This window comes from Microcaecilia unicolor, chromosome 6, assembly GCF_901765095.1.
Source record: "Microcaecilia unicolor chromosome 6, aMicUni1.1, whole genome shotgun sequence".
NCBI classification, from domain to species: Eukaryota; Metazoa; Chordata; class Amphibia; order Gymnophiona; family Siphonopidae; genus Microcaecilia; species Microcaecilia unicolor.
The window spans coordinates 143,812,842-143,838,581 of record NC_044036.1 but is presented as its reverse complement, the minus strand read 5'-3'; the positions used below and the strand labels follow the sequence as shown (position 1 = coordinate 143,838,581).

General features: G+C 45.6%; 1 protein-coding gene across 2 annotated transcripts in view; it reads right to left on the bottom strand.

Annotated features, from left to right (window-relative positions):
• PDZRN3 (PDZ domain containing ring finger 3) overlaps positions 1 to 25,740 on the bottom strand; it is a 321,334-nt gene that overhangs the window by 283,987 nt on the left and 11,607 nt on the right. Inside the window, exon 2 of one of the 2 annotated variants that reach the window (XM_030206095.1) lies at positions 16,198 to 16,284. The exons of the other annotated variant lie outside the window; for it this stretch is intronic. Within the exon in view, the coding sequence (XP_030061955.1) occupies positions 16,198 to 16,284 (87 nt within the window). The remainder of the gene's footprint in view (positions 1 to 16,197; positions 16,285 to 25,740) is intronic. 2 annotated transcript variants of the gene reach the window in all.

The window sequence follows — 25,740 nt, the reverse complement described above, 5'->3', positions numbered from 1 at the left end:
GCCTGCGTTAGCATCAGCGTGTGTTTTCAATGTGCGCTGAGGCCCCATTTTACCGCAGCGGGTAAAAGGCTGTCTTTTTTTTCTCAAAAAGAACTGGCTGTGCGGTAAGTGAACCACTTGCCAAGCAGCCATTTCGGAGGAAGCACTTAAAGGACTCCCGCACTAACCCGGTGGCAACCGACCCTGCTTGATTACCACTAGGCAGGGGCGTAGCCAGACTTCGGCAGGAGGGGGGTCCAGAGCCCGGGGTTGAGGGGGCACATTTTAGCCTCCCCCCTGGCGCTGCCGATCCCCCCCCCCCCCCCCGCCACCAACTTTGACCCCCCCCCCTTCTGCAGACGACCCTCTCAACCTCCTCTCCCGCTGCCAACCCTCCCCCACCATCGCCGTCGCCTACCTTTGCTGGGGGGGACCCCAACCCCCGCCAGCCGAGGTCCTCTTCTTCCTTCGTTCTGTTTCTGAGTCTGACGTCCTGCACGTACAACGTTCCCCACCAGCAAAGGTAGCAGACGGCAACGGAGGGTTGACGGCGGGTTGGCAGCGGGAGGGGGAGTCGAGAGGGTCGTCGGCAGGGGGGTCTAGAGCCAAATCTATGGGGGCCCAGGCCCCCGTGGCGCCACGCAGCTACGCCCCTGCCACCAGGTAAGCACCAGCGCTACAAAAAGCAGGAGAGTGACAGACCGAGGGAGGAGCAGATGCAGAAAAGTAAGTTGGCGATGACAGCCCAAATGGGAGACCGGCAGCAGCAGCCCGAGTGGTGGGGGAGACAGTGGCCCTTCCCCGGGCCCAGCTCTGTCTCTCGGTGGCTCTGAGTTCTATTATACAATAGACTCATACTGTGTGGCCCGAAGACACCTAAATGGAGATGCAGAAATCATACCTACTACCTGCTCTGCAGCAGGTATAAATCCACCTACAAGTATTTATTTCAGAAGCACTCTTTGAATTTTACAAGTGCATAATCTGGAATTTAGATGTATATAGTAAACAAACATCTAAATTCTGATTTTACAAAGCTGAGATGTGCAGGCAAGTGGGAGTCATCTGAACGTGTTTTGGGAGGAACTAGATATGCCTACAAATAAGCATGTATGCCCTTTTCCAGAAAGGAATCATATCTATGACCAAAAAGATGAATTACTACTACTACTACTACTATTAACATTTCTAAAGCGCTACTAGGGTTACGCAGCGCTGTACAATTTAACATAGAGAGACAGTCCCTGCTCAATGAGCTTACAATCTAAAGGACAAATATACAGTTAGTTAAGTACTATTCAGCACTTTTAGGTTTCAGAAAAGTGCACCTATTGAGTAGCAGTTCGCTGGAAGGATTAGGTGAGGTCAGCTCCTTAATCCCCCTATGGTTGATACCCCCCCCCCCCCCCCCAAATAAAAAAAAGTGAAACTGGGAAGGGCACTGGCAGAATATAAGGAAAAATAAATGTTTGCGTTTCTAAAAGGGCTAAGATAAACATTTACAGTCCAGCATATAAACATTTATGCTGCTATTTCATATCATAAACATTTATGTACCGCTTTTAACCAGCTGATATTTGAGACACTTATGTTTCTGAACTGGATGCTCCTGTTACAAATAACTAGATCATAAATGCCCACTTCTCCATGTATTTTGGCACAGGCTCTTCATTAGCAGATCCTGTTCTAAACCTCTAGTGGATGTCTCAATTCCAATTTTTAAAATTTTCTAAAATGAATTAGTGTATTTTAAAATCTATAGGTGTATTTGCCTAGTGATCCTGGGGAACTGGGTTCGATTCCCACAGCAGCTCCCTTGTGACTCTGAACAAGTCACTTAATCCTCCTTTGCCCCTGGTACAAAATAAGTACCTGAATATATGTAAACCACTTTGAATGTAGTTGCAAAAACCTCAGAAAGGCGGTATATCAAGTCTCATTTCCCTTTCCCTTCCCTTTGCAAACTCTGCACTTTTCCCTTATGACATCACAATATCAGAAGTGAGCCAAGTATCGGGCAATCAAGCCATTGTGACATCACTGAAGAGGTTGGCTCTTATTGGTGGAATGAATGGAGGAGTAACCTAGTGGTTTGTGCACTGGACTTTGGTCCTGGGGAACTGAGTTTGATTCCCACTGCAGCTCCTTGTGACTCTGGGCAAGTCACTTAACCCTCCATTGCCCCAGGTACAAAATAAGTACCTGAATATATGTAAACCACTTTGAATGTAGTTGCAAAAACCTCAGAAAGGCGGTATATCAAGTCTCATTTCCCTTTCCCTTCCCTTTGCAAACTCTGCCCCTGTACATGCCTATTGGCAAAGTATGCACCATCATGCTATGGAATGTACTTTTACACTGGTCAGTATTTTACATTTACACACATATGAGGCCCCCTGTGCAGTACAAAAACCATTTAGCACTCATACTGCAACAAGATCATAGCATGAAAACCTAACAGCCCTGTTTACTGGCATTTTTAATGCAAACTAAAATTTAGTACCCGCTAACACTGTGGAGGGGCATAATCGAACAGCGCCAGCCAAATAGATGGCTGGCCATCTATTTGGCCGGCGCCGCAAAAAGCAGTCCCGAACCGTATTATCGAAAAAGATGGCCGGCCATCTTTCGTTTCAATAATATGGTTGCGGCCGGCCAAATGTCAAAGATGGCCGGGTTTGAGATGGCCGGCATCGGTTTTCGCCCATAATGGAAACTAATGCCAGCGATCTCAAACCCGGCCAAATCCAAGGCATTTGGTCATGGGAGGAGTCAGCATTTGTAGTGCACTGGTCCCCCTGACATGCAAGGACATCAACCGGGCACCCTAGGGGGCACTGCAATGGACTTCAAAAATAGCTCCCAGGTGCATAGCTCCTTTACCTTGGGTGCTGAGCCCCCCAAATCCCCCCCAAAACCCAATTCCCACAACTCTACACCACTACCATAGCCCTTAGGGATGAAGGGGGGCACCTACATGTGGGTACAGTGGGTTTTGGGGGGGGGGGTTGGAGGGCTTAACATTTACCACCACAAGTGTAACAGGTAGGGGGGAGGTGGGCCTGGGTTCACCTGCCTGAAGTGCACTGCACCCACTAAATACTGCTCCAGGGACATGCATACTGCTGTCAGGGAGCTAGGTATGACATTTGAGGCTGGCATACAGGATGGCAAAAAAATATTTTTTGGGGGGGTGGGTGAGAGGGGGTTGGTGACCACTGGGGGAGTAAGGGGAGGTCATCCCCGATTCCCTCCAGTGGTCAATTGGGGCACTTTTTTGAGACTAGGTCCTGAAAATAAATGGACCAAGTGAAGCCGGTGAAATGCTCGTCAGAGCCTGCCATCTTTTTTCCATTATCAGCCGAAGCAAGCCATCTGATAACCACGCCCCTGTCCCGCCTTCCATACCCTTCTGAAATGCCCCCTTTATCTTTGGCTGGCTCTGCGATGGAAAGCAGTTGGAGCCGGGCAAAATCGGCTTTCCATTATACCAATTTGGCCGGCTTCAAGAGATGGCCGGCCATCTCCAGATTTGTGTTGGAAGATGGCCGGCGATCTCTTTCGAAAATAAGCTGGCTAGACACCTATACACTCTATGCGTGTCTCTAGCATTAGCATGCACTAATTTTTAGTTCGTGCTAAAAACGCTAGCGAGTCTACAGCGCAGCTTAGTAAACAGGGCCCTACGTATTTATTTATTGGGATTTATTAACTGCTGCCCGATTACCGACAGGTAAACCCCTGGCGCTACGAAAAAAACCTCTGATGCGCTGGAAATGGCACACAGTAGTGCCGAATTGGCTCATGACAAGCCCACAGTGGGTATGCCCCACCTTCGTAGAAGGGCTCCCAAATAAGGTAAACTTGGAAACAGCACATTGAAACCTAGTAATAAGACTGACGTGAAACAGTATCAGAAATAGAAACATTTTACAATCACAAAAGAGAAATATGATAAATGTCAGTACAATACAAATGATACCATAATAGACAGAATGGAAGAACGTTCAAATAACATAGATATTATTTATTTATTTTATTACATTTGTACCCCGCACTTTCCCACACACAGCAGGTTCAATGCGGCTTACATAGTAAATAGAATTATAAAGTATTGTAATGAGAATATTACAACCTGTAATAAACATAGTAATAGTAAGGTTTTAAGGATATGTGTATTGAACATGGAAAGGTAAACAAGGCAAAATAGGCAAAAGGAAAGAGATTGGGAGGGGTATGGTGTAAGGAAGATGGAGAAGAGAAGACACGATGTCAGCATAATACCAATGAAACACCTAACAGAACGTCATCGGAACATTCAAATATCGCAGATATGATACTAATACTGTTCTTACAGGACAAAAGAAACATCTTACTACACAGCTGGAGAAGTACCTGCATATAATAAATGCAAACCACAGAAAGGTGGTATATCAAACAGGGCTGCCGAGAAACTGAGCCGGGCACGGGGCAAGGCCGCCCCCCCCCCCAGGATCACCCCCACCCCTCAATCGCTACTGCTGTCGCCTCCCTCTCCTGCTCCCAGGGTGCTGCAGTTCCCAGTCTCCACCTACCTACCCTCTGCTCCCTTCTGCTTGCCATCCGACCACCTTCATTTAAAATTAAAAAAAAAAAAATCTCTAATGCAGCAGTGCAGCACCTTCTCTGTGAAAGCGACAGATCGCCTCAGGCGGGCCTTCCCTCACTGTGTCCTGCCCTCGCGGAAATAGGAAGTTACATCAGAGGAGGGCGGGACACAATGAGGGAAGGCCCGCCCGAGGCGATCTGCCGCTTTCGCAGAGAAGGCGCTGTGCTGCTGCTTTAGGGATTAAACACAGGGGGTCGGATGACAGACAGAAGGGAGCTGAGGGTAGGCAGGTGCAGACGGGACTGCGGCGCCATCGTCCTGGGAGCAGGAGCAGGCGAGAGACTCCGGCGCCGGGCCCTCCCAGATCATAACGTGTTTTAGTGAAAGGTCCCTCAACTCCTTTGTCTAGTTGCAAAAACAGTCATCACTCAAGGGACAAGAACCAGGACTCCTTCTGGCCACTAGGTGCCACTCTTGTGCAATGGCCATAACACTTTTATTTCTCCCCCTCCCTCCCCCTTATCCTTCCCCCTCCACACACACACAGGGGAGTAATAGAACTGGACCTAAAGACTCTCTGCATGCCACTGAAATACCAGACCGGCATATTATTGATTTTTTTTTTTGTAATGCTAACAAGTACCATTTACAATATTTTAATTAGTCATCTTTATTGAGGACAGGTCCAGTGAAAGGATCTTTCAAAACCAGAGGTCCCTTGCTTCATCACATGTCACGCATACACAGTCTCAAAAGCTCATGATCTCCAAAATACATACCTAGATGTACATCACCTTGGACAAAGACATGAGCTAAATGCATAAATAAATAAATTGAACAAACAACCAACCAACCAACCTTTTGGTTGTTCCAGTAATAGCTGTCGCAATGCGCAAAAATGATAGTTCTCAGAAGGATGGGAACCACTAGTACAACTTAGCACTGCTGATTGTTTATAAGAAAATAAACATGAGTTTACGCTGGACAATGAAATCTATTGTAACTAGATCACATTTGTACTTGACATTTAAGAAAAGCTCCTGATCACACAAGGGAAAAATACCTTCATCAGTTTAAAAACCTCTTGACAGCGTTGATGTCAAGAAGCAGAAGAGTGCCTCTGGGTTTCATTACAGAGAGAGCTAGGGATGTGTCAGGATTGCTCACCACCCAGCCCTCATCCTTCCCTGTCAATTAAGTTGCTCTATTGAAGTGGGAAAATGCAACTCCACCAAAAAAATGTAGTTTATCTACTCTGCTGGAAAAAAAAACTGTTTCTTGGCTGAGAAGGAAAATATTTGAAACATGTTATTTTAGACAACTTTCCTGGATTATGGATAGCTGTCTAAGAAAAAGTGCAGAAGACCTAGCAAGTTTCTAGTAGGTGGTTTTTATTTATGTATTTGTTTCTTACATTTGTATCTCACATTTTCCCACCTATTTGCAGGCTCAATGTGGCTTACATAGTACCGTAAAGGTGTTCGCCATCTCCAATAGTGAAACAAATACAAAGTGATGTTATGGTCGAATAAGGTTCATGTGTTATAGACACATTGGGGAACCGTAGAGAGGAAGAGTTGTGCAGAGCCTATTACGAGCTTTGGTTTCGCTGTGTTGCAGGGTTTAGGCACTTAAGTTGGGTCGATGGGGTATGTCTTTTTGAACAGGTTGGTTTTTAGTGATTTCCGGAAGTTCAGGTGGTTGTACATTGTTTTCACGGCTTTTGTTTGTGGTGATGGGAGGCAAGGCTAGTGGTTGGGAGGCAGGGCTAGTGCTGGGCATTCTACGGTCTGTGCCCTGAAAATGGCAGATACAAATCAAGGTCGGGTATACATATAAAGTAGCACATATGAGTTTATCTTGTTGGGTAGACTGGATGGACCGTACAGGTTTTTCTCTGCCGTCATCTACTATGTTACTGTCCTGCTTATTTTCGAAAAAGAAGGGCAGCCATCTTCTGACACAAATCGGGGGATGGCCGGCCATCTCTCAAGTCTGGCAAAATCAGTATAATCGAAAGCTGATTTTGGCCGGCCTCAACTGCAGTCCGTCATGGAGCCGGCCAAACTTCAAGGGGGCGTGTCGGCAGGGTACAGAAGGCTGGACGTGGCATGGTTAAGAGATGGCCGGCTTCGCCCGATAATGGAAAAAAGAAAGCCGGCCCTGACGAGCATTTGGCTGACTTTACTTGGTCCCTTTTTGTTCACAACCAAGCTTCAAAAAGGTGCCCCAACTGACCAGATGACCACCGGAGGGAATGGGGGATCATCTCCCCTTACTCCCCCAGTGGTCACCAACCCCCTCCCATCCAAAACAAAATATATAAAAAATAACATTTTTTGCCAGCCTCTATGCCAGCCTCAAATGTCATACCCAGCTCCATGACAGCTGTATGCAGGTCCCTGGAGCAAATTTTAGTGGGTGCAGTGCACTTCAGGCAGGTGGACCCAGGCCCATCCCCCCCCCCCCAACCTGTTACACTTGTGGTGGTAAATGGGAGCCCTCCAACCTCCCCCCAAAAAACCACTGTACCCACATGTAGGTGCCCCCCTTCATCCCTAAGGGCTATGGTAGTGGTGTACAGTTGCGGGGAGTGGGTTTTGGGGGGATTTGGGGGGGCTCAGCAGCACCCAAGGTCAGGGAGGTATGCACCTGGAAGCAATTTTTGAAGTCCATTGCAGTGCCCCCTAGGGTGCCCGGTTGGTGTCCTGGCATGTGAGGAGGGCCAGTGCACTACAAATGCTGGCCCCTCCCATGACCAAATGCCTTGGATTTGGCCGGGTTTGAGATGGCTGGCATCGGTTTCCATTATCGGCGAAAACCGATGCCGGCCATCTCAAACTCGGCCATCTCTGACATTTGACCGGCCCCAACCATATTATCGAAACGAAAGATGGCCGGCCATCTTTTCCGATAATACAGTTCGGGACTGCTCTTTGCGGCGCCAGCCATATAGATGGTCACCCATATAGATGGCCGGCACTGTTCGATTATGCTCCTCTATGTTACTATGTTTTAAGTAAGTGTTGGTAGGAGAGCAACAGATCTGTCTATACAGTTTTTCAACTGTATGTGCACCTAAATTTGCTGGCTGTGGAAAATTAAGTGGGAAACACAAGAATGAGGTGTATAGAGACCTCTTTTATCAAGCCACCCAGCAATTGCCACCAGAGTCCATTCAAAGTGAACGGGCTTTGTCGGCATTACCACATCAGGAGCCACTAGCGTGGCCGGATAAAAGACGGCTACATTTCCACATCAAGGGGCCCTTTTACTAAGCTGCGCTAAAATGCAGCCAGTGCTGTTGTCAGTGCATGGGTTTCCTGTGTGCTGCAGGTCACTTTTAGAGTGCCAGTAAAATGGCCACATTTCCATAGTTTTCTTTAATATTAGCGCATGGCCATTACTGACCTATTTTGTAGGCGCAAAGGAGTCCCACGCAAACCCTGTGGTAATAGGGCAGCACGCAATATGCTACGCTACCCAATTAACACAGGGCACGCCTACTATCTATCTACCCATAGTCACGCCTCCCACACTGAAAAAGTTTTTTAAAAAAGTTTAGCATGGGATTAGCACACGCTGATGGGCACAATACCGCCGGACACCTTAGTGCATCCTGTGGCAGTGCGTTTTGCCATGTGATAAGCACGCGCTAGTGCCTACCATGGCTTAGTAAAATGGTCCCAAAGTCAAGCGAACAGTAGGAGAAATCAGCAGATAAGTAAGTACATAAGTAATGCCATACTGGGAAAAGACCAAAGGCCCATCAAGCCCAGCATCCTGTGCCTGACAGCGGCTAATCCAGGTCAAGGGCACCTGGCAAGCTTAAACGTACAAACATTCTATAAGTGTTATTCCCGAAATAGTGGATTTTTCCCAAGTCCATTTAGTAGCGGTCTATGGACTTGTCCTTTAGGAAACTGTCCAAACCCTTTTTAAACTCTGCCAAGCTAACCACCTTCACCACGTTCTCTGGCAACGAATTCCAGAGTTTAATTATGCGTTGGGTGAAGAAAAATTTTCTCCTATTTGTTTTAAATGTACTACACTGTAGTTTCATCCCATGCCCCCTAGTCCTACTATTTTTGGAAAGCGTGAACAGACGCTTCACGTCCACTTGTTCCACTCCACTCATTATTTTATATATCTCTATCATGTCTCCCCTCAGCCGTCTCTTCTCCAAGCTGAAAAGCCCTAGCCTCCTCAGTCTTTCTTCATAGGGAAGTCATCCCATCCCCGCTATCATTTTCATTGCCCTTCACTGCACTTTTTCCAATTCTACTATATCTTTCTTGAGATGCGGCGACCAGAATTGGACACAATATTCAAGGTGCGGTCGCACCATGGAATGATACAATGGCATTATAACATCCTCACAGTACACACTCCTACGTCACCAGATTGTATAAATGTTGTCCAAAGTTGCACAGATCCACGTGCAAAATAGTGAGCTGATTAGGCATACACAATCAATAGGGGTGTGGCCATGGGAGGGGCATGGGTGGGTCAGAGGCAATGTTATAGAGCAATGTCATGTATGCGCCTACCTGGGTCAAAATTTACACCAGGTTTCAGCTGGCATAAGTGCTGAACCCAACGTTAGGAACAAGATCTGCGCTAAGCTAGTATTCTGTAAAGGTCGCTCCACGCAGATCATCCTCTGCACAATACTGCCCAGTGCTTAACTTTGGGCATCATTTACTGAATTCCCCCCCACAGTGTATTCCCTATATTCTCCCATAAAATGTGAAAAATACCATAAACACACACAGCCCCATATACACACATACGCACAACACACTCACTGGTCAATATTCAAAATGACTGAAGCAGGCAGGAGATTCTCATGCATACACAACCCACAAACACACCCTCCTAGACACACATCTCCCACACCCCAACACATACACTTCACCACACACATATACATGATTCCTAAAAATAATAATAATTACCCCCCTCCCCCACACACATCATCCTAGAAAAAAATGCTCTTCAGGGGAGGGGAGGTTAGTAAAAGAAATAAACAGGGAACCTATTTTGCCCCTCACGAATAATTAGAGTACCTTTGGAAATTCTATTCTATTTGCTAAGGATTTCTCCCCCTTTAATATGTACCTATGCCCATAAGAGCCAGCTCTGTCGGCGCTGAGCATCCCCAGTACTGAGCAAACTCCTTGACTGTGTTCAGGTAGGGGTAATTTCCACTGGGGATAGCACTTTCAATCATTTTGAAAAGCTGGCTTCTATGCCAATGCCACCATCAAATTCCACAGATTTCTAATAAGATTCTCTTTATGCTCTGAAAACTCTTGGATGCAACCCTAAAATATCCCACCGCAGACAGAAACACAGTTTATTTGTTTGCTGCCAGGAATGTCAGCTTCTAAGGAAGGGCTTAGCCTTAAATACCAAGACATGAATATAGAGGGACATCTACTTCAAGTATGCTTACCAAGAAAGTCTGTGCTTTACAAAAGGACGCCTTTCGGAGCAAGTAAACATCTTTTCAGACTCCTAGTGGCATTGCATGAATAATTTACAGCCATATATGGCAGGTGTTCTGTGGGCAAGACTGGGGCATAGCTGGCCCTTATGTATATAATATAGCATTTTTAAGTGCTAAACTTCTGGAAAAAACTAAAAACTAACCTGTTTAAAAAGGCATACCCTACCAATCCAACATAAATGCCTGATCTCTGCAACACAACAAAACTAAAGTACGTAATGGACATAACGCAACTCTTCCATTGTACGATTCCCTAATGTGGCTGTACCACATGAACTTTATCTTACCATAACATCACTTTGTTTTTGTTCTGCAAACGTCTCTCCGGTACTATGTAAGCCACATTGAGCATACAAATAGGTGAGAAAATGTGGGATACTACTACTACTACTTATCATTTCTATAGCGCTACTAGATGCATGCAGCGCTGTAAATAAATAAAAGTATATATACTGCTTTTCTACAGTTTTTGCAACCACATCCAAAGTGGCTTACCTGGGGTAACAGAGGGTTAAGTGACTTTACCCAGAGTCACAAGGAGCTGCAGCGGGAATCGATCCCAGTTCCCCAGGACCAAAGTCCACTGCATTAACCGCTAGGCTACTCCTCCACTCCATATATACCAAGACAGGTAAAACTTGGTACACATATGTTTCCTGCAGTGTTTTTTCTAGCGAAAAAGGTGCTGGTACTCAAATGCCAGGCCACCCTTCAGGGGTGGGGTGATCACTGAGGGACCCACCCCACAATAGCCAGGCCCCCTGCAACCAGTCACAGAATCATTGACAAGGCAGAATTGTTGTGTAGAGCTTGAGCTCTTTTATTAAAACTTGGGGACCATGGGTCAATTTTAGCAGACAATGGAAAAGGTGCCGGTACTCAGTACCCCCAAGTACCCCCTCAGAAAAAGCCTTGGTTTCTTGAGTTGCTTTCCAAAGAGAAAAACTCTCCTTTTGAAAACTATAATTTGCAAAGTCTGTAAGCCGAAGGTATCCGGAGACTGTGCAGTTGTGTGCATTCTGGAAACAGCCCCTAAGGACTTGGTATAAAGGAACCCTTGTACCCAATTCCAAAGGGAAACCACACCATGCCCCTATTCACTAATGTACAGTCTTCAGAGTAGATAACACCGTTATCGCATGCATGGAGCTTACGCATTTGTTGCAGTAGTTGGTTTAAGGTAGCGCTTTGGTTTCTGTTTATTGCTATTATTTTGGAGAAAAGCCAGGCAGCGTGCAATGAAAATAGGAAATCAGAAATAGAACCCCATAATTAATACAAAAGCGAAGAGAAGAAGAAGAAAAGATCAAAAGGAGTCATCATGGAGGCGATTCTAGAAAGTGCGTCACAAGGTAGGTGCCAAAATGCTGGAAGCTAAACACAAATTCTATAAGGGGATCTGGACGCCCAGATTACATTCCAGAACACTAACCTAAATCGGCAGTTAAACAGGAACATTTGGCACACCCACTTCTGACGTCTCTATGGCAGGTATACAGGCACGTAGATGACACGTGAATGCCCCACTGCATTTGCGCATTACGCAAGTTGTGCACTAAGGGGCTGCTATTCAGACCGCGGAAGGCAGCCCGGCTAACTCCTGCGGTCGGCGGCAAACCCAGAAATTCAATGCTCGGCCATAACTGGTGACTGGCATAAAAATTCCGGGGGGGGGGGGGGGGGGAGGGTTTTGGCACTATGAGCATAGCTGGTTAAGCTGACATTTAATGGTGAACTGGCTAAATTCTAGTGGGCAAAGATGGACCTGCTATTTCTGTGGGTCTATCTGGCCGCTAAACTTAGCCGGTCAGCCGATGAATATTGGCACTAACCGGATATGTCACATGATGTAGCGAGCCACTAAATGGTAATATTCAGCTGAGATAGCCGGCTCTCTCACGCTGAATATTAGCGCTTAGCTGGCTTAAGGCTATTCAGCCAGCCAGAAGCTGTTTCTGGCCAGTTGAATACTACTGAATATCGGGGGGGGGGGGGGGGGGTAAGATTATAGAATTGACCTATAAGTGCATTCACTCTGCAGCTCCTCAGTACCTCTCCACTCTCATCTCTCCCTACATTCCTCCCCGGGAACTTCGTTCACTGGGTAAATCTCTCTTATCTGCACCCTTCTCCTCCACTGCTAACTCCAGACTCTGTTCCTTTTATCTTGCTGCACCATAGACTTCCTGAGCCGGTACGTCAAGCGCCATCTCTGGCCGTCTTCAAATCTAAGCTAAAAGCCCACCTTTTTGATGCTGCTTTTAACTCCTAACCCTTATTCACTTGATCAGAACCCTTATTTTATCATCCTCACTTTAATATTCCCTTATCTCTTGTTTGTCTGTCCTAATTAGATTGTAAGCTCTGTCGAGCAGGGACTGTCTCTTCATGTTCACGTGTACAGCCCTGCATATGTCTAGTAGCGCTATAGAAATGATTAGTAGTAGTAGTCTTGGGATTCTGCACAGAATCTTGCTACTATGGGATTCCGGAATCTTGCTACTCTTTGTCCTTATCCCTTATTTGTTCTGTTTGTCTGTCCTAATTAGATTGTAAGCTCTGTCAATCAGGGACTGTCTCTTCCTGTTCAAGTGTACAGCGCTGCGTACGTCTAGTAGCGCTATAGAAATGATAAGTAGTAGTAGTGCCCAACTAGCAGTTGCATGCAAATTTGTAGTATTTCACGTGTGTAAATATTCGTATTCTATGATCTGAGTGTGCAAATGGCATGCACAATGAGGCACTCGCATTATAGAAGGAAGGAGCCAAAGGCCTTGGAGAATAAATGAGATTTGAAAGCGGCGGGAATTAAATGGGAAGGAAAATCCTTGAGTGACACAAATGAAGGCCTGTAGGTCTGGAAGGCCAGAGAGGTCACAGGAAAAAATAACATCTCTGATTCTTCATACCTCATACTGGAAAGATACCCTAAGTTACCATTAAGTCAAAAATAATGCTAAAAACAGAACAACCACAAACCCTTTTCAACCTGCCAACTCATTCTAAGCCAAGAGAGACAGTCTGGATCAGCGCTTGCTTTTAGACTCCTGCTTATAAGTCTCCTGGGATTTTAGAGTCTGGCAAATAATTACAGAGCTTGGAGAAAACTGCCAGAAACGGTCTATCCAGGCACCATCGCATCTAGCTTGGGCTTACAGTGCTTGGCAGGCCTAACTCAGTCCCTTCTACTACTATCCTAGCTGGGTAGACTTTACAACAGGTAACTAAGATCTCACATACTGACGTCAGTCCGCCCACCTGCTTTTTCCTGCTACTGTCCCCTGTTTAGCAATGTTACAACCACAGGAGTGGAGGAATAGCCTGGTGGTTAGAGGAGCAGGTTGAGAATCCTGCCTCTTTCATTAATGTTCCTTGTGACCTCAAGCAAGTCACTTCCACTGCTTCAGACACAAGCTAAAGACTAGATTTACTAACCTGTGTTAATGCACTTAAAAATGGTTATTTGTAAATGGGGCTTGCATTAAACAGTGCAGGTTAGGAACTCTAGCCACTGAAATTTCTTTTAGACAGGGAAATCCCTGTTGTACATGAATCTAAATTGCCTTGAACTAAGGTCAGGAGAGGTAAGGAATTATTACTAGGCTGAGACTAAGCCCACCTTAGGGATTGGCACACCTTTAGTATTAGGGTCCTTAAATCTTTTTTTTTTCTTTTTTTTCTTTTATTATTTATAATTTACAGAATTAATATCAAGAATTAACTCTTGAATAGATAGTAACTTTTTAAAGGAAATAAACTTAAAGAATGTTTTACATATAATTCAGCAATATTACTCAAGTCCACTATTAAAGGTGATCCAAGAATTCAGATATGAGGAGAAACGGGTTCCTAAATCTAAAACCCAAATCCAACAGGCGCTCTCCCATTCTTCTCTATGAGGTACAACACTGAAATTCTCACGGTTGTTATCCATGCCAGAGCTGCTGTTCACTAGATCCAGAATAATATAAACTGAAAAGTGTCCCCAGGTTTTTAAATCTGGTAACCAGGGATGACAATATTATCAGGCAAAGCATCCTTCCAAATGTAACTTTTGGAATATTAGTACCCTTGTGTAGTAAACAAATGGTGGGATTCCAAGTGGTAAAGGCAGTTAGCTTAGCGGGGTTTATAAAAGGTCTCAATGGCTTCCTAAAGAAAAAGTCCATAGACCATTATTAAAATGGACTTTGGGAAAATCCACTGCTTATTTCTAGCATAAGCAGCATAAAATGTATTGTACTTTTTTGGGATCTTACCAGGTACTTGTGACCTGGATTGGCCACTGTTGGAAACTGCTGGGCTTGATGGACCTTCAGTCTGTCCCAGTATGGCAATACTTATGTATTATGTAAAGTGGTGGAAACAAGTATTTGATCCCTTGCTGATTTTGTAAGTTTGCCCACTGACAAAGACATGAGCAGCCCATAATTGAAGGGTAGGTTATTAGTAACAGTGAGAGATAGCACATCACAAATTAAATCCGGAAAATCACATTGTGGAAAGTATATGAATTTATTTGCATTCTGCAGAGGGAAATAAGTATTTAATCCCTCTGGCAAACAAGACCTAATACTTGGTGGCAAAACCCTTGTTGGCAAGCACAGCGGTCAGACGTCTTCTGTAGTTGATGATGAGGTTTGCACACATGTCAGGAGGAATTTTGGTCCACTCCTCTTTGCAGATCATCTCTAAATCATTAAGAGTTCTGGGCTGTCGCTTGGCAACTCGCAGCTTCAGCTCCCTCCATAAGTTTTCAATGGGATTAAGGTCTGGTGACTGGCTAGGCCACTCCATGACCCTAATGTGCTTCTTCCTGAGCCACTCCTTTGTTGCCTTGGCTGTATGTTTTGGGTCATTGTCGTGCTGGAAGACCCAGCCACGACCCATTTTTAAGGCCCTGGCGGAGGGAAGGAGGTTGTCACTCAGAATTGTACGGTACATGGCCCCATCCATTCTCCCATTGATGCGGTGAAGTAGTCCTGTGCCCTTAGCAGAGAAACACCCCCAAAACATAACATTTCCACCTCCATGCTTGACAGTGGGGACGGTGTTCTTTGGGTCATAGGCAGCATTTCTCTTCCTCCAAACACGGCGAGTTGAGTTCATGCCAAAGAGCTCAATTTTTGTCTCATCTGACCACAGCACCTTCTCCCAATCACTCTCGGCATCATCCAGGTGTTCACTGGCAAACTTCAGACGGGCCGTCACATGTGCCTTCCGGAGCAGGGGGACCTTGCGGGCACTGCAGGATTGCAATCCGTTATGTCGTAATGTGTTACCAATGGTTTTCGTGGTGACAGTGGTCCCAGCTGCCTTGAGATCATTGACAAGTTCCCCCCTTGTAGTTGTAGGCTGATTTCTAACCTTCCTCATGATCAAGGATACCCCACGAGGTGAGATTTTGCGTGGAGCCCCAGATCTTTGTCGATTGACAGTCATTTTGTACTTCTTCCATTTTCTTACTATGGCACCAACAGTTGTCTCCTTCTCGCCCAGCGTCTTACTGATGGTTTTGTAGCCCATTCCAGCCTTGTGCAGGTGTATGATCTTGTCCCTGACATCCTTAGACAGCTCCTTGCTCTTGGCCATTTTGTAGAGGTTAGAGTCTGACTGATTCACTGAGTCTGTGGACAGGTGTCTTTCATACAGGTGACCATTGCCGACAGCTGTCTGTCATGCAGGTAACGAGTTGATTTGGAGCATCTACCTGGTCTGTAGGGGCCAGATCTCTTACTGGTTGGTGGGGGTCAAATACTTATTTCCCTCTGCAGAATGCAAATAAATTCATATACTTTCCACAATGTGATTTTCCGGATTTAATTTGTGATGTGCTATCTCTCACTGTTACCAATAACCTACCCTTCAATTATGGGCTGCTCATGTCTTTGTCAGTGGGCAAACTTACAAAATCAGCAAGGGATCAAATACTTATTTCCACCACTGTACTTATGAGAAAGCAGGAAAAGGGAAGAGGACTGTGTGATACCAGCTTGAGAGAGATACACACAGTTTCCTACAAAGCAAATTATCTAATCATCAGCTGTCCCTCTTCAAACATTTCCCCATAAGCAGTCTGCACCAGGAAAAAGCAAACACATTTGAACAATTAACATACCACACATGGTCGGCCACCAATAATATTAAATCCCAGAGAGCCAGAGTCACGATTAAGGACCAGAGTCAGGGTTTTAGTCTCTTCACCCTACAATGAATAGGTAAAAGAATTCATCAAGGTTTGGAAACACATGAAGCAGTCAACAACTTTGCATTCAGCAGAGTTACTTGAAGATTCTGGATTCTCTCATTCAATAGGTTCACCTGTTGTTTTTCACAGCTGTGGGCAGGGATTTCATTTTAACCTATGCTGTGTTCACCTGATCAGGACTCAGCAAGCCATGGCGAGAGAGCTACACTACTGGTCAGATTCAGTAAATGGCATCCAAAGTTAGATGCCAAAAAGATCCACGCTAAGCTAGTATTCTGAACAGGGTCACTTACCCTGGGATTCTCTATACCGCGCCTTAATTTACATGCAGAAATCGAAGTGTATTCTATAACAATGCACGTAACTTAATCATTTAACTAGCTAATCAGCACTGTTAATTAGATGTTAACAAGCAATTATCAGCACTAATTGGCATTAAGATTTACACGCACAACTTGTTATGTGCATTCTGTAACATGGTACGCGTAAATTCTAAGTCACATAGTTGAAAAGGGGGCATGGCTATGGGTGGGGCTTGGGTGTTTCTAAAATCTATGTGCGTTGTTATAGAATACGCCCACTCTGCGCCTAATTTAGGCTTCAGGATTTACACCAAGTAAAGTGTGGCATAATTGGCTGTGACACAATTTGGTTGCGTGGCGAGGCGCTCGTCGTATTCTATGTACCACGTGGAAATTTAAGCCTATTCAATAAAATTTAGGTATATTTTTTTTCCATGCGGAATTTTCAGGTGCCATACATAGAATCCATAGGCCCCGACTCTGTGGGTGCTCAAGCACCCCCAATATTTCACCCACCGGACGTTCGCTCACCCACCGGAAGTTCGTTCCCTCCCTCCTTTGAGTTCCAGGCCCCCTCCCTTCGAATTTTAAAAGTCATCTATTTTACCTCGTCGGGGTTAGGGCGGCAGCAGCGGTAAAAAGCATGCAGGCTCGGCGCTTAGTTCCATTTTCCCTTCTCTCTCTCTCAGCTCTAGTCCCGCCCTCATTTCCTGTTTCCACAAGGGTGGGACCAGAGCTGAGAAAGAAGAGAAAACGGAACTAAGCACCAAGCCGAGCCTGCATGCTTTTTCCCACTGCTGCCGCTCTAACCCTGACGAGGTAAGATAAATGACTTAAAATTTGGAGGGAGGGGGCCTGGAACTCGAAGGGAGGAAGGGAGAGAGGGACGACGACCCTGGAACTGGGAGGGAGGGGGAACCCTGGAACTCAGAGGGAGGGAGGGAGGGGGGAATGCACCACCTGTAACAAAAAAATTCAGCACCCCCAATCATTCTGAAAAGTTGGCTCCTATGATAGAATCCACCCCTTAGCGCGCATCTTGAGGCCAACTTTGGGCACTGCTGAAATCTGGCATAAAGCCAGCACCTAACTTAGGTGCAGATATGAATATTATTCTATAACACTGCACCTAACTTCTGGGAATGACCCCTGACCTGCCCCTACTTCCCTCATAACTACGCCCCTTTTGAGTTGTGCGCTATGAAATTTAGGTGCGGATGTTATAGAATAGGATGTACAGCAGATGCACATGTAACTCCTAATTACTGCCAATTAAGTGCCAACCAAATCCCATGAGCTTCAATAATTGATTGTTAGCACCTAATTGACTAATTAGTTCACACGCGCATCTGGGATCCGTGCCTTGCTCTGGGCGACCTATATAGAATGCAGGGGTTTGCGATCATATTTATTTACAACAAAATCATCATTGCACATCTCCCAGTTCTATCCATGATCTCCTTGCCCTACGTAGGGGTTTTCATATCCCATGACGTCAAGTTAACATCTGGCCTTGTATCCCGCTGCCATCTTTCAGTTCTAAGTGGATCACAGACACAAAAAGAAACCAGAGCAGACCTCTGGAAATTACATAAACCACTTAGAAATTAACAGAGCCAGGCTATAATACATATTTCATAAACAGAATATGTTTAAACATTCCTTCTAAATAAAATATATGATTGTGAAAAAGAAAACATTCAGGCAATATCCTTCCACAGTCGGCTTCAACAGCCAGAGATTTCTCAAAAAAGCAGAAGTCTTCTTTTGGCCTTGACTAAAGGGAAGGTGAAAAAATTGGCACTATCGTGTCTCCTGATTCTAAAAGGGCTTCAAAGCAAAAGTGAGCAAGAAGATAGCCAGGAACCAGACCATGTAATATTTTAAAAAGAAAACAGGCTAATTTAAAAAGCACTCTAGCTTCGACTGGCAGCCAATGACGTTTAGCGTAGAATGGGGAGGTGCTGTCAAATTTAGGGCCCTATTTACTAAGGCGTGTTAGCGTTTTTAATGCACTTACAATTAGCGCTCGCACTAACCATGTAGGCGCCTATAGAGATATTGTAAGCATGTACACGGTTAACACGCGTCCGTGGTTAACGTGCATTAAAAACGCAAATGCACCTATAATGCAGCTTAGTAAACAGGGCCCCTTAGATAAACCAAAGCTTAATCATATCGCCGCTGCCTCGACTTCCTTTCATCTCGAGCTATTCTTGACCCGCTCCAATCTGGCTTTCGCTCTCTTCACTCGACTGAAACGGCACTTGCCAAAGTCTCTAATGACCTGTTACTGGCCAAATCTAAAGGTCTCTACTCTATTCTCATCCTCCTCGACCTATCTGCTGCTTTTGATACTGTTGATCACACCTTACTCCTTGATACATTATCCTCTCTTGGATTCCGGGGCCCTGTTCTTTCCTGGTTCTCTTCCTATCTCTCCCAACGTACTCTTAGCGTATACTCTGGTGGTTCCTCCTCCACATCTATCCCGCTAACAGTCGGTGTACCCCAAGGATCTGTCCTAGGACCTCTCCTCTTCTCCATCTATACCTCTTCACTTGGTGCTCTGATCTCATCCCATGGCTTTCAATACCACCTTTACGCTGATGATACCCAGATCTACCTCTCCGTACCGGATATCTCAGCTGAAATCCAGACCAAAGTATTGGCCTGCCTGTCTGACATCGCTGCCTGGATGTCTCGCCGCCACCTGAAACTAAACATGTCCAAAATCGAGCTTCTCCTCTTTCCCCCTAAACCTGCCTCTCCTCTCCCCCCGTTCTCTATTTCGGTAGATAACACTCTCATCCTCCCTGTCCCGTCTGCGCACGACCTTGGAGTCATCTTTGACTCCGCTCTCTCCTTCTCTGCTCATATTCAGCAGATTGCCAAAACCTGTCGTTTCTTTCTTTATAATATTAACAAAATTTGCCCTTTCCTCTCCGAGGACGCTACCAAAACCCTTACCCACACCCTTATCACCTCTCGCCTAGACTACTGCAATTTGCTTCTCGCTAGTCTCCCGCTCAGCCATCTATCTCCTCTTCAATCTGTCCAAAACTCTGCTGCGCGTCTTATATTCCGCCAGAGTCGCTATACTCACGTTAGCCCTCTCCTCAAGTCGCTTCACTGGCTCCCTATCCGCTTCCGCATACGGTTCAAACTTCTGCTTTTGACCTACAAGTGCATCCACTCCGCAGCTCCTCAGTACCTTTCCGCTCTCATCTCTCCCTACACTCCTCCCCGTGAACTCTGTTCGCTGGGTAAATGTCTCCTGTCGTCCCCCTTCTCCCCCACTGCTAACTCCCGGCTCCGTTCCTTCTATCTCGCTGCTACCTATGCCTGGAATAGACTCCCTGAGCCAGTACGTCAGGCTCAGTCTCTGGCTGTCTTCAAGTCTAGGCTTAAAGCCCACCTCTTTGCTACTGCTTTCGACTCCTAACCATGACTCTCTTACTCAGCACCCTCACTTATCACCCCTACCACTGCAATTTCCCCACCCCTAGCTGTCTGTTCATCTGTCCAATTTAGATTGTAAGCTCTGTTGAGCAGGGACTGTCTTTTTCATGTTGATTTGTACAGCGCTGCGTAAGTCTAGTAGCGCTATAGAAATGTTTAATAGTAGTAGTAGTAGTAGGTCTGGAGCCTCTTTAATAACCCCTTCATGCAGCCCAGATATACTAAGTTGCAATAGTCAAGATACAAGAATAATGCATGCACTAGGCACTCATATTGGTCTACTTCGAAAACTTTTCGAATGGTGCACAATTTTCTCATTAAAAAGAGACATTCCTTGACTTGAGCCTCCAAACACATAGAATTTAACTATCTGAACTCCTAATATCCTAACAACTGGAGAGAACTTACATTCAACTTGATAATCATATTTCAGTCAGGAAAAGGAAAAGGGGATGGGACTTGATATACCACCTTTCTGTGGTTACAAGCAAAGTGGTTTACATATTGGGTCGGATTCTATAGAAGGCGTCTTAAATGTAAGTGCATTGGAATAATGCACGTAACACTATTTTATAAACCACGTGTACAGTAAGATGCGGAATAGTGCATAGGCTGGAGGAACATACATTTCGGCACAGTCAATTAAACCACTGAAAACCTGGTGCAAATTCCTGCATCTAAATGTACTCACATTCCCTCAAATTCTAGAACGCACGTAAAATGTGATTGACACCTCTGACACGCCTACACTCCTCCCATGGTCGAGACCCCTTGTCAGCTACGTGCGTTGGAATTTATGTGCACCTTTTTTGAATACGTGTGTAAATTCCAATTAGTGATAACTGGTTGTTAGTGGCCAATTATCATGACTAATTGGCTTGCTACTCAATTGAGTAGCTCACAACTGGGGCAATGGAGGGTTAAATGAGTTGCCCAAATTCACAAGGAGCTGCAGTGGGAATCAAACCCAGTTCCTCAGGCCACTGCACTAACCACTAGGCTACTCGTATGCCTTGCAGTATTTATATGAAAGGTTAAACTCATCCTGTACATGGCGCTTGGATTGCACCTTGAATCTTATCTGGTTTTGAGTTTCACAGTAAGCTAATGAACTGACACTCACCGTGACTCTTTCAAACACTGAGACTTATTTAATTAACCATGTTAAAGTCAGGCTTTCTCGCCCACTGTTAACTTGGGATAGTTCCTGTGCTATTTACTAATCTGTAGCAACTGTGAACCGCAATTTAGTAACGGCTGCAGTAATTACTTCCCACAGCCTGGAACATGTGGATGTTACCAGATCAGTACTGTCCATTTATTCCCGTATCCCCTCTCCTGTTAATGCTTAGGAAGACATGATGCCCCGACTTTAAAATGCCACAGAAACAAACCCCTGTGGGCCTCTCCCCACATTCCCACATATATACCACCCTCTCCCAAAATTTCAAAATGTCAGTTCCAAGGCCATATCTTTCCCCCTTCCGGCAGGCAATCTGAGGAGCTCATGGGAAAGGAGCAATCCCCAATCACTCCTGCCCCTTGAGTGCCCTAACCCAAAGTGTCGTTGACCAAGAGGGGCATAATCGAACGCAAACGCCCATGTGTAAGAACGTCCATCTCCGAGAACGAGTACATGAAGAGGCGGGACAGACCGTATTTTCGAAAAAATGGACGTTTTTCAGCTGGGCGTTTGTTTTTTTTAGCAATAATGGAAACTAAAAACGTCCAGCTCAAAAACGTCCTAATCTGAGCCATTTGGTCATGGAAGGGGCCACGATTCGTAGTACACTCGCCCCCCTGACATGCCAGGACACCAACTGGGCACCCTAGAGGTCAGTGCGGTGGACTTCAGACAACGCTCCCACATGCATAGCTCCCTTACCACGGGTGCTGAGCACCCAACCCCCACCCCCAAAACCCACTACCCGCAAATGTACAACACTACCATAGCTCTTAGGGGTGAAGGGGGCACCTACATGTGGGTACAGTGGGTTTTGGAGGCCTCCCATTTACCAGCACAAGTGTTACCCACTAAAAGTGCTCCAGGCACCTGCATACACGCAGGCCTCTAGGACTTGTTGCTGCTATATAACCTTGGCACACCAGTTGACACCTGAAGACTAATCTCTCTGAAAATGTCCTTTATTGGAATAAGCACGCTTACTCACAGTTAACTGCAGATCTGAGGTTGTGCCCCACTGGCAACGAGTCTCGCTGGTACTGAGATTAGCAGTAGGTCAGAGCTGGCAGAATGGTGTACAATGCCCTCTTTCAGCCACATTCAAGGTAAGAACTAAGTTCTGTAACGTGGCTAACACGTGAAAGGGATCTAAAACTGGCTTACAAAAATGGCCACTACCTCATGGACTACCGGAAACAAAACAGGGCACACTCTGACCCAGTAAGCAGGGGGAAAAGCACCATGGGAGTAGAGCCTACCAACTACCAACATCGTGAGCATTTGCCACAAGCTAGTGGAATCATGGAGCCCAATGCCCTACACCCACGACAATGCATTGCTGATGTGACTCTGCAGTGCACATAACAGAAAAGGTGTCACACTCACCCGAGAGCCACATGAGAACCAGGGAAAGGCTGTCACAGGATAGAACACATTCTGCTGTCATGGAGGTGGGTACGGCATTTGAGGGTGGCATAGAGGCTGGAAAAAATTTTTTAAAGTGGGTTTTTTTTGGTGAGAGGGGGTTAGTGACCACTGGGGGGAGTCCGGGGAGGTCATCCTCGATTCCCTCCAGTGGTCATCTGGTCAGTTGGGGCACTTTTTTGGTACGTTCGTGAAAAAAAAGGGTCCACAAAAAGTGTCCCAAAATCGCGGTAAAAACGGCTTTTTTTTCGATTATCAGCTAAAGACGCCCATCTCTCCTCGGCCGATAACCACGCCCCAGTTCCGCCTTCACCACGCCTCCGACACCCCCCCATCAACTTTACCCGTTTCCGCGACAGATTGCATTAGGAAATGCCCCAAATCAGCTTTCGATTATACCAATTTGGGCGCCCACGGGAGAAAGACGCCCATCTCCCAATTTGGGTCGCAATATAGGCGTTTTTCTCTTTCGATTATAAGCAGGCAAGCCTACTTTGAACTGAATTGAGTGAGGGAAGGCCAATTCACGCAGGCAAATCACATTCTACCCAGGTAAAGAGTCACGAAATGTCATCCTCAAGCAGTTTTTCCAAAAAAACTGGTAGCGAATGGGCAGGCAATCAGTTGTCCTACAGCAGACAGAAGTTCAGTAGAGCAGCACCTTCTGTCCTGACTTCGAGCAAGGCAGCTGAAAACTCACACACCCTTGAATTTTGACTAGTATTAATGAGATGTTCAGTGGACAGGGAGCAAATCTGCATACCATGCTATCAGATCAGAGGTCACAGCTCCTACATCAGCTCATGCCATGAGATCAAACTTTGCAATCTCTTCCCAAGAGCAACATGACAGGACTCTGAACAGAGAAGCTACTGCAGGCTTCCAACACCCTCAGGTTGTTTCATATTATATTTAAAAAGAGCAAACGTTACGAACTGTATGTTCTGCTTCTGCTCAACGCTGCGCATTTGTGGCCAGAAAGAAAGCCTACAGCCATACCCAGTAGTACCTGCCACATTGCTCTGAGCTCATGAGGGCTCCATGCTGAACCCTTTCTTCACATTAGATTGTGTTAAGAGGTAGGTACAGGGTGTATGAAAGAATTAAAGGCCTTACGAGTTTCACTACGGAGTGGTATTTCATGTCCTCAGGGGTCCTTTTACTAAACGTGCTGAGGCCCCCTTTTAACACAGCAGGCAAAAGGCTATCTTTTTTTTCTCGAAAATAAATGGCCGTGCGGTAAGTGATCCACTTACCGGATGACCATTTCAGGAGAGAGCATTTGCCACTACCCATTGAGGTGGCGGTAAGGGCTCCTGTGCTAACCCATTACCGCCGGGTAAGCACTGGCGCTACAAAAATAGAAAATATTTTTGTAGCGCTGGAAATGGCGCATGCTGGGGGTGGGAACCTACTGCCAGGCTCCTGCGGTAGATAGCCCGGAGATAGTTCCAGATTTTTTTTTATCATCCTCACTTTAATATTCCCTTATCTCTTGTTTGTCCTGTTTGTCTGTCCTAATTAGATTGTAAGCTCTGTCGAGCAGGGACTGTCTCTTCATGTTCAAGTGTACAGCGCTGCGTACGTCTAGTAGTGCTATAGAAATGATAAGTAGTAGTAGTCTTTGGGATTCCGGAATCTTGCTACTCTTTGTCCTTTTCCCTTATTTGTTCTGTTTGTCTGTCCTAATTAGATTGTAAACTCTGTCGATCAGGGACTGTCTCTTCATGTAGAAATGATAAGTAGGAGTAGTAGTCTTGGGATTCCAGAATCATGCTACTCTTTAGGATTCTGCATGGAATCTTGCTACTCTTTGTCCTTATCTCTTGTTTGTCCTGTTTGTTTGTCCTAATTAGATTGTAAGCTCTGTCGAGCAGGGACTGTCTCTTCATGTTCAAGTGTACAGCGCTGTGTACGTCTAGTAGCGCTTTAGAAATTATGAGTAGTAGTCTTTGGAATTCTGGAATCTTGCTACTCTTTGGGATTCTGGAACCTTGCTACTCTTTGGGATTCTGCACAGAATCTTGCTACTATGAGATTCCGGAATCTTGCTACTCTTTAGGATTGTGCACGGAATCTTGCTACTCTTTGTCCTTATCCCTTGTTTGTCTGTCCTGATTACATGGTAAGCTCTGTCGAGCAGGGACTGTCTGTTCACGTTCAAGTGTACAGCGCTGCATATGTCTAGTAGCGCTTTAGAAATGATAAGTAGTAGTAGTAGTAGTAGTAGTATTGCCATTTGGCAAGCATGTTGTTGTGCGCCAACCCTTTAGTAAAAGGGCCCCCGAATGTTTGAAATGCCGCCTGATCTACTCCAGTCTGAATATATCTGTGTTAAATAGAAGTATGGCCTGGGTAAAATGTTTAGTACACTGCAGAAATGTACATACACCAGTGCACGTGAACTCAACTGCAACTATCAAAATGCTCAGATGTTTCAGCTGCTCTGTTCAGTAGCTGACCATTAAAGATGGTAAAGATGTAAAAAGACTGGAAGCGGTGCAAAGAAAAGCTACAAAAATGGTATGGGATTTGCGTTGCAAACCGTGCAAGGAGAGACTTGCTGACCTGAGCATGTATACCTTGGAGGAAAGGAGAAACGGGGGTGACATGATACAGACGTTCAAATATTTGAAAGGTGTTAATCCGCTAACAAACCTTTTTCGGAGACACGAAGGCGGTAGAACTAGAGCACATGAATTGAGGTTGAAGGGGGCAGACTCAGGAGTAATGTCAGAATGTATTTTTTCACGGAAACGGTGGTAGATACATGGAATGCCCTCCCACGGGAGGTGGTGGAGATGAAAACGGTAACCGAATTCAAACATGCGAGGGATAAACACAAAGGAATCCTGTTTAGAAGGAATGGTTCCACGGAATCTTAGCACAGATTGGGTGGGGACGCCGGTAATTGGGAAGCAAAACCGGTGCTGGGCAGACTTCTACGGTCTACGCCCTGATCGTGACTGAATAGAGATGGATGGGCTGGAGTGTAAATTTTAAGGGGCTTCGACATTAGCTTCAGAACTTTTAGTACAAGAAGAGTGCTGGGCAGACTTCTACGATCTATGCCCTGAGAAT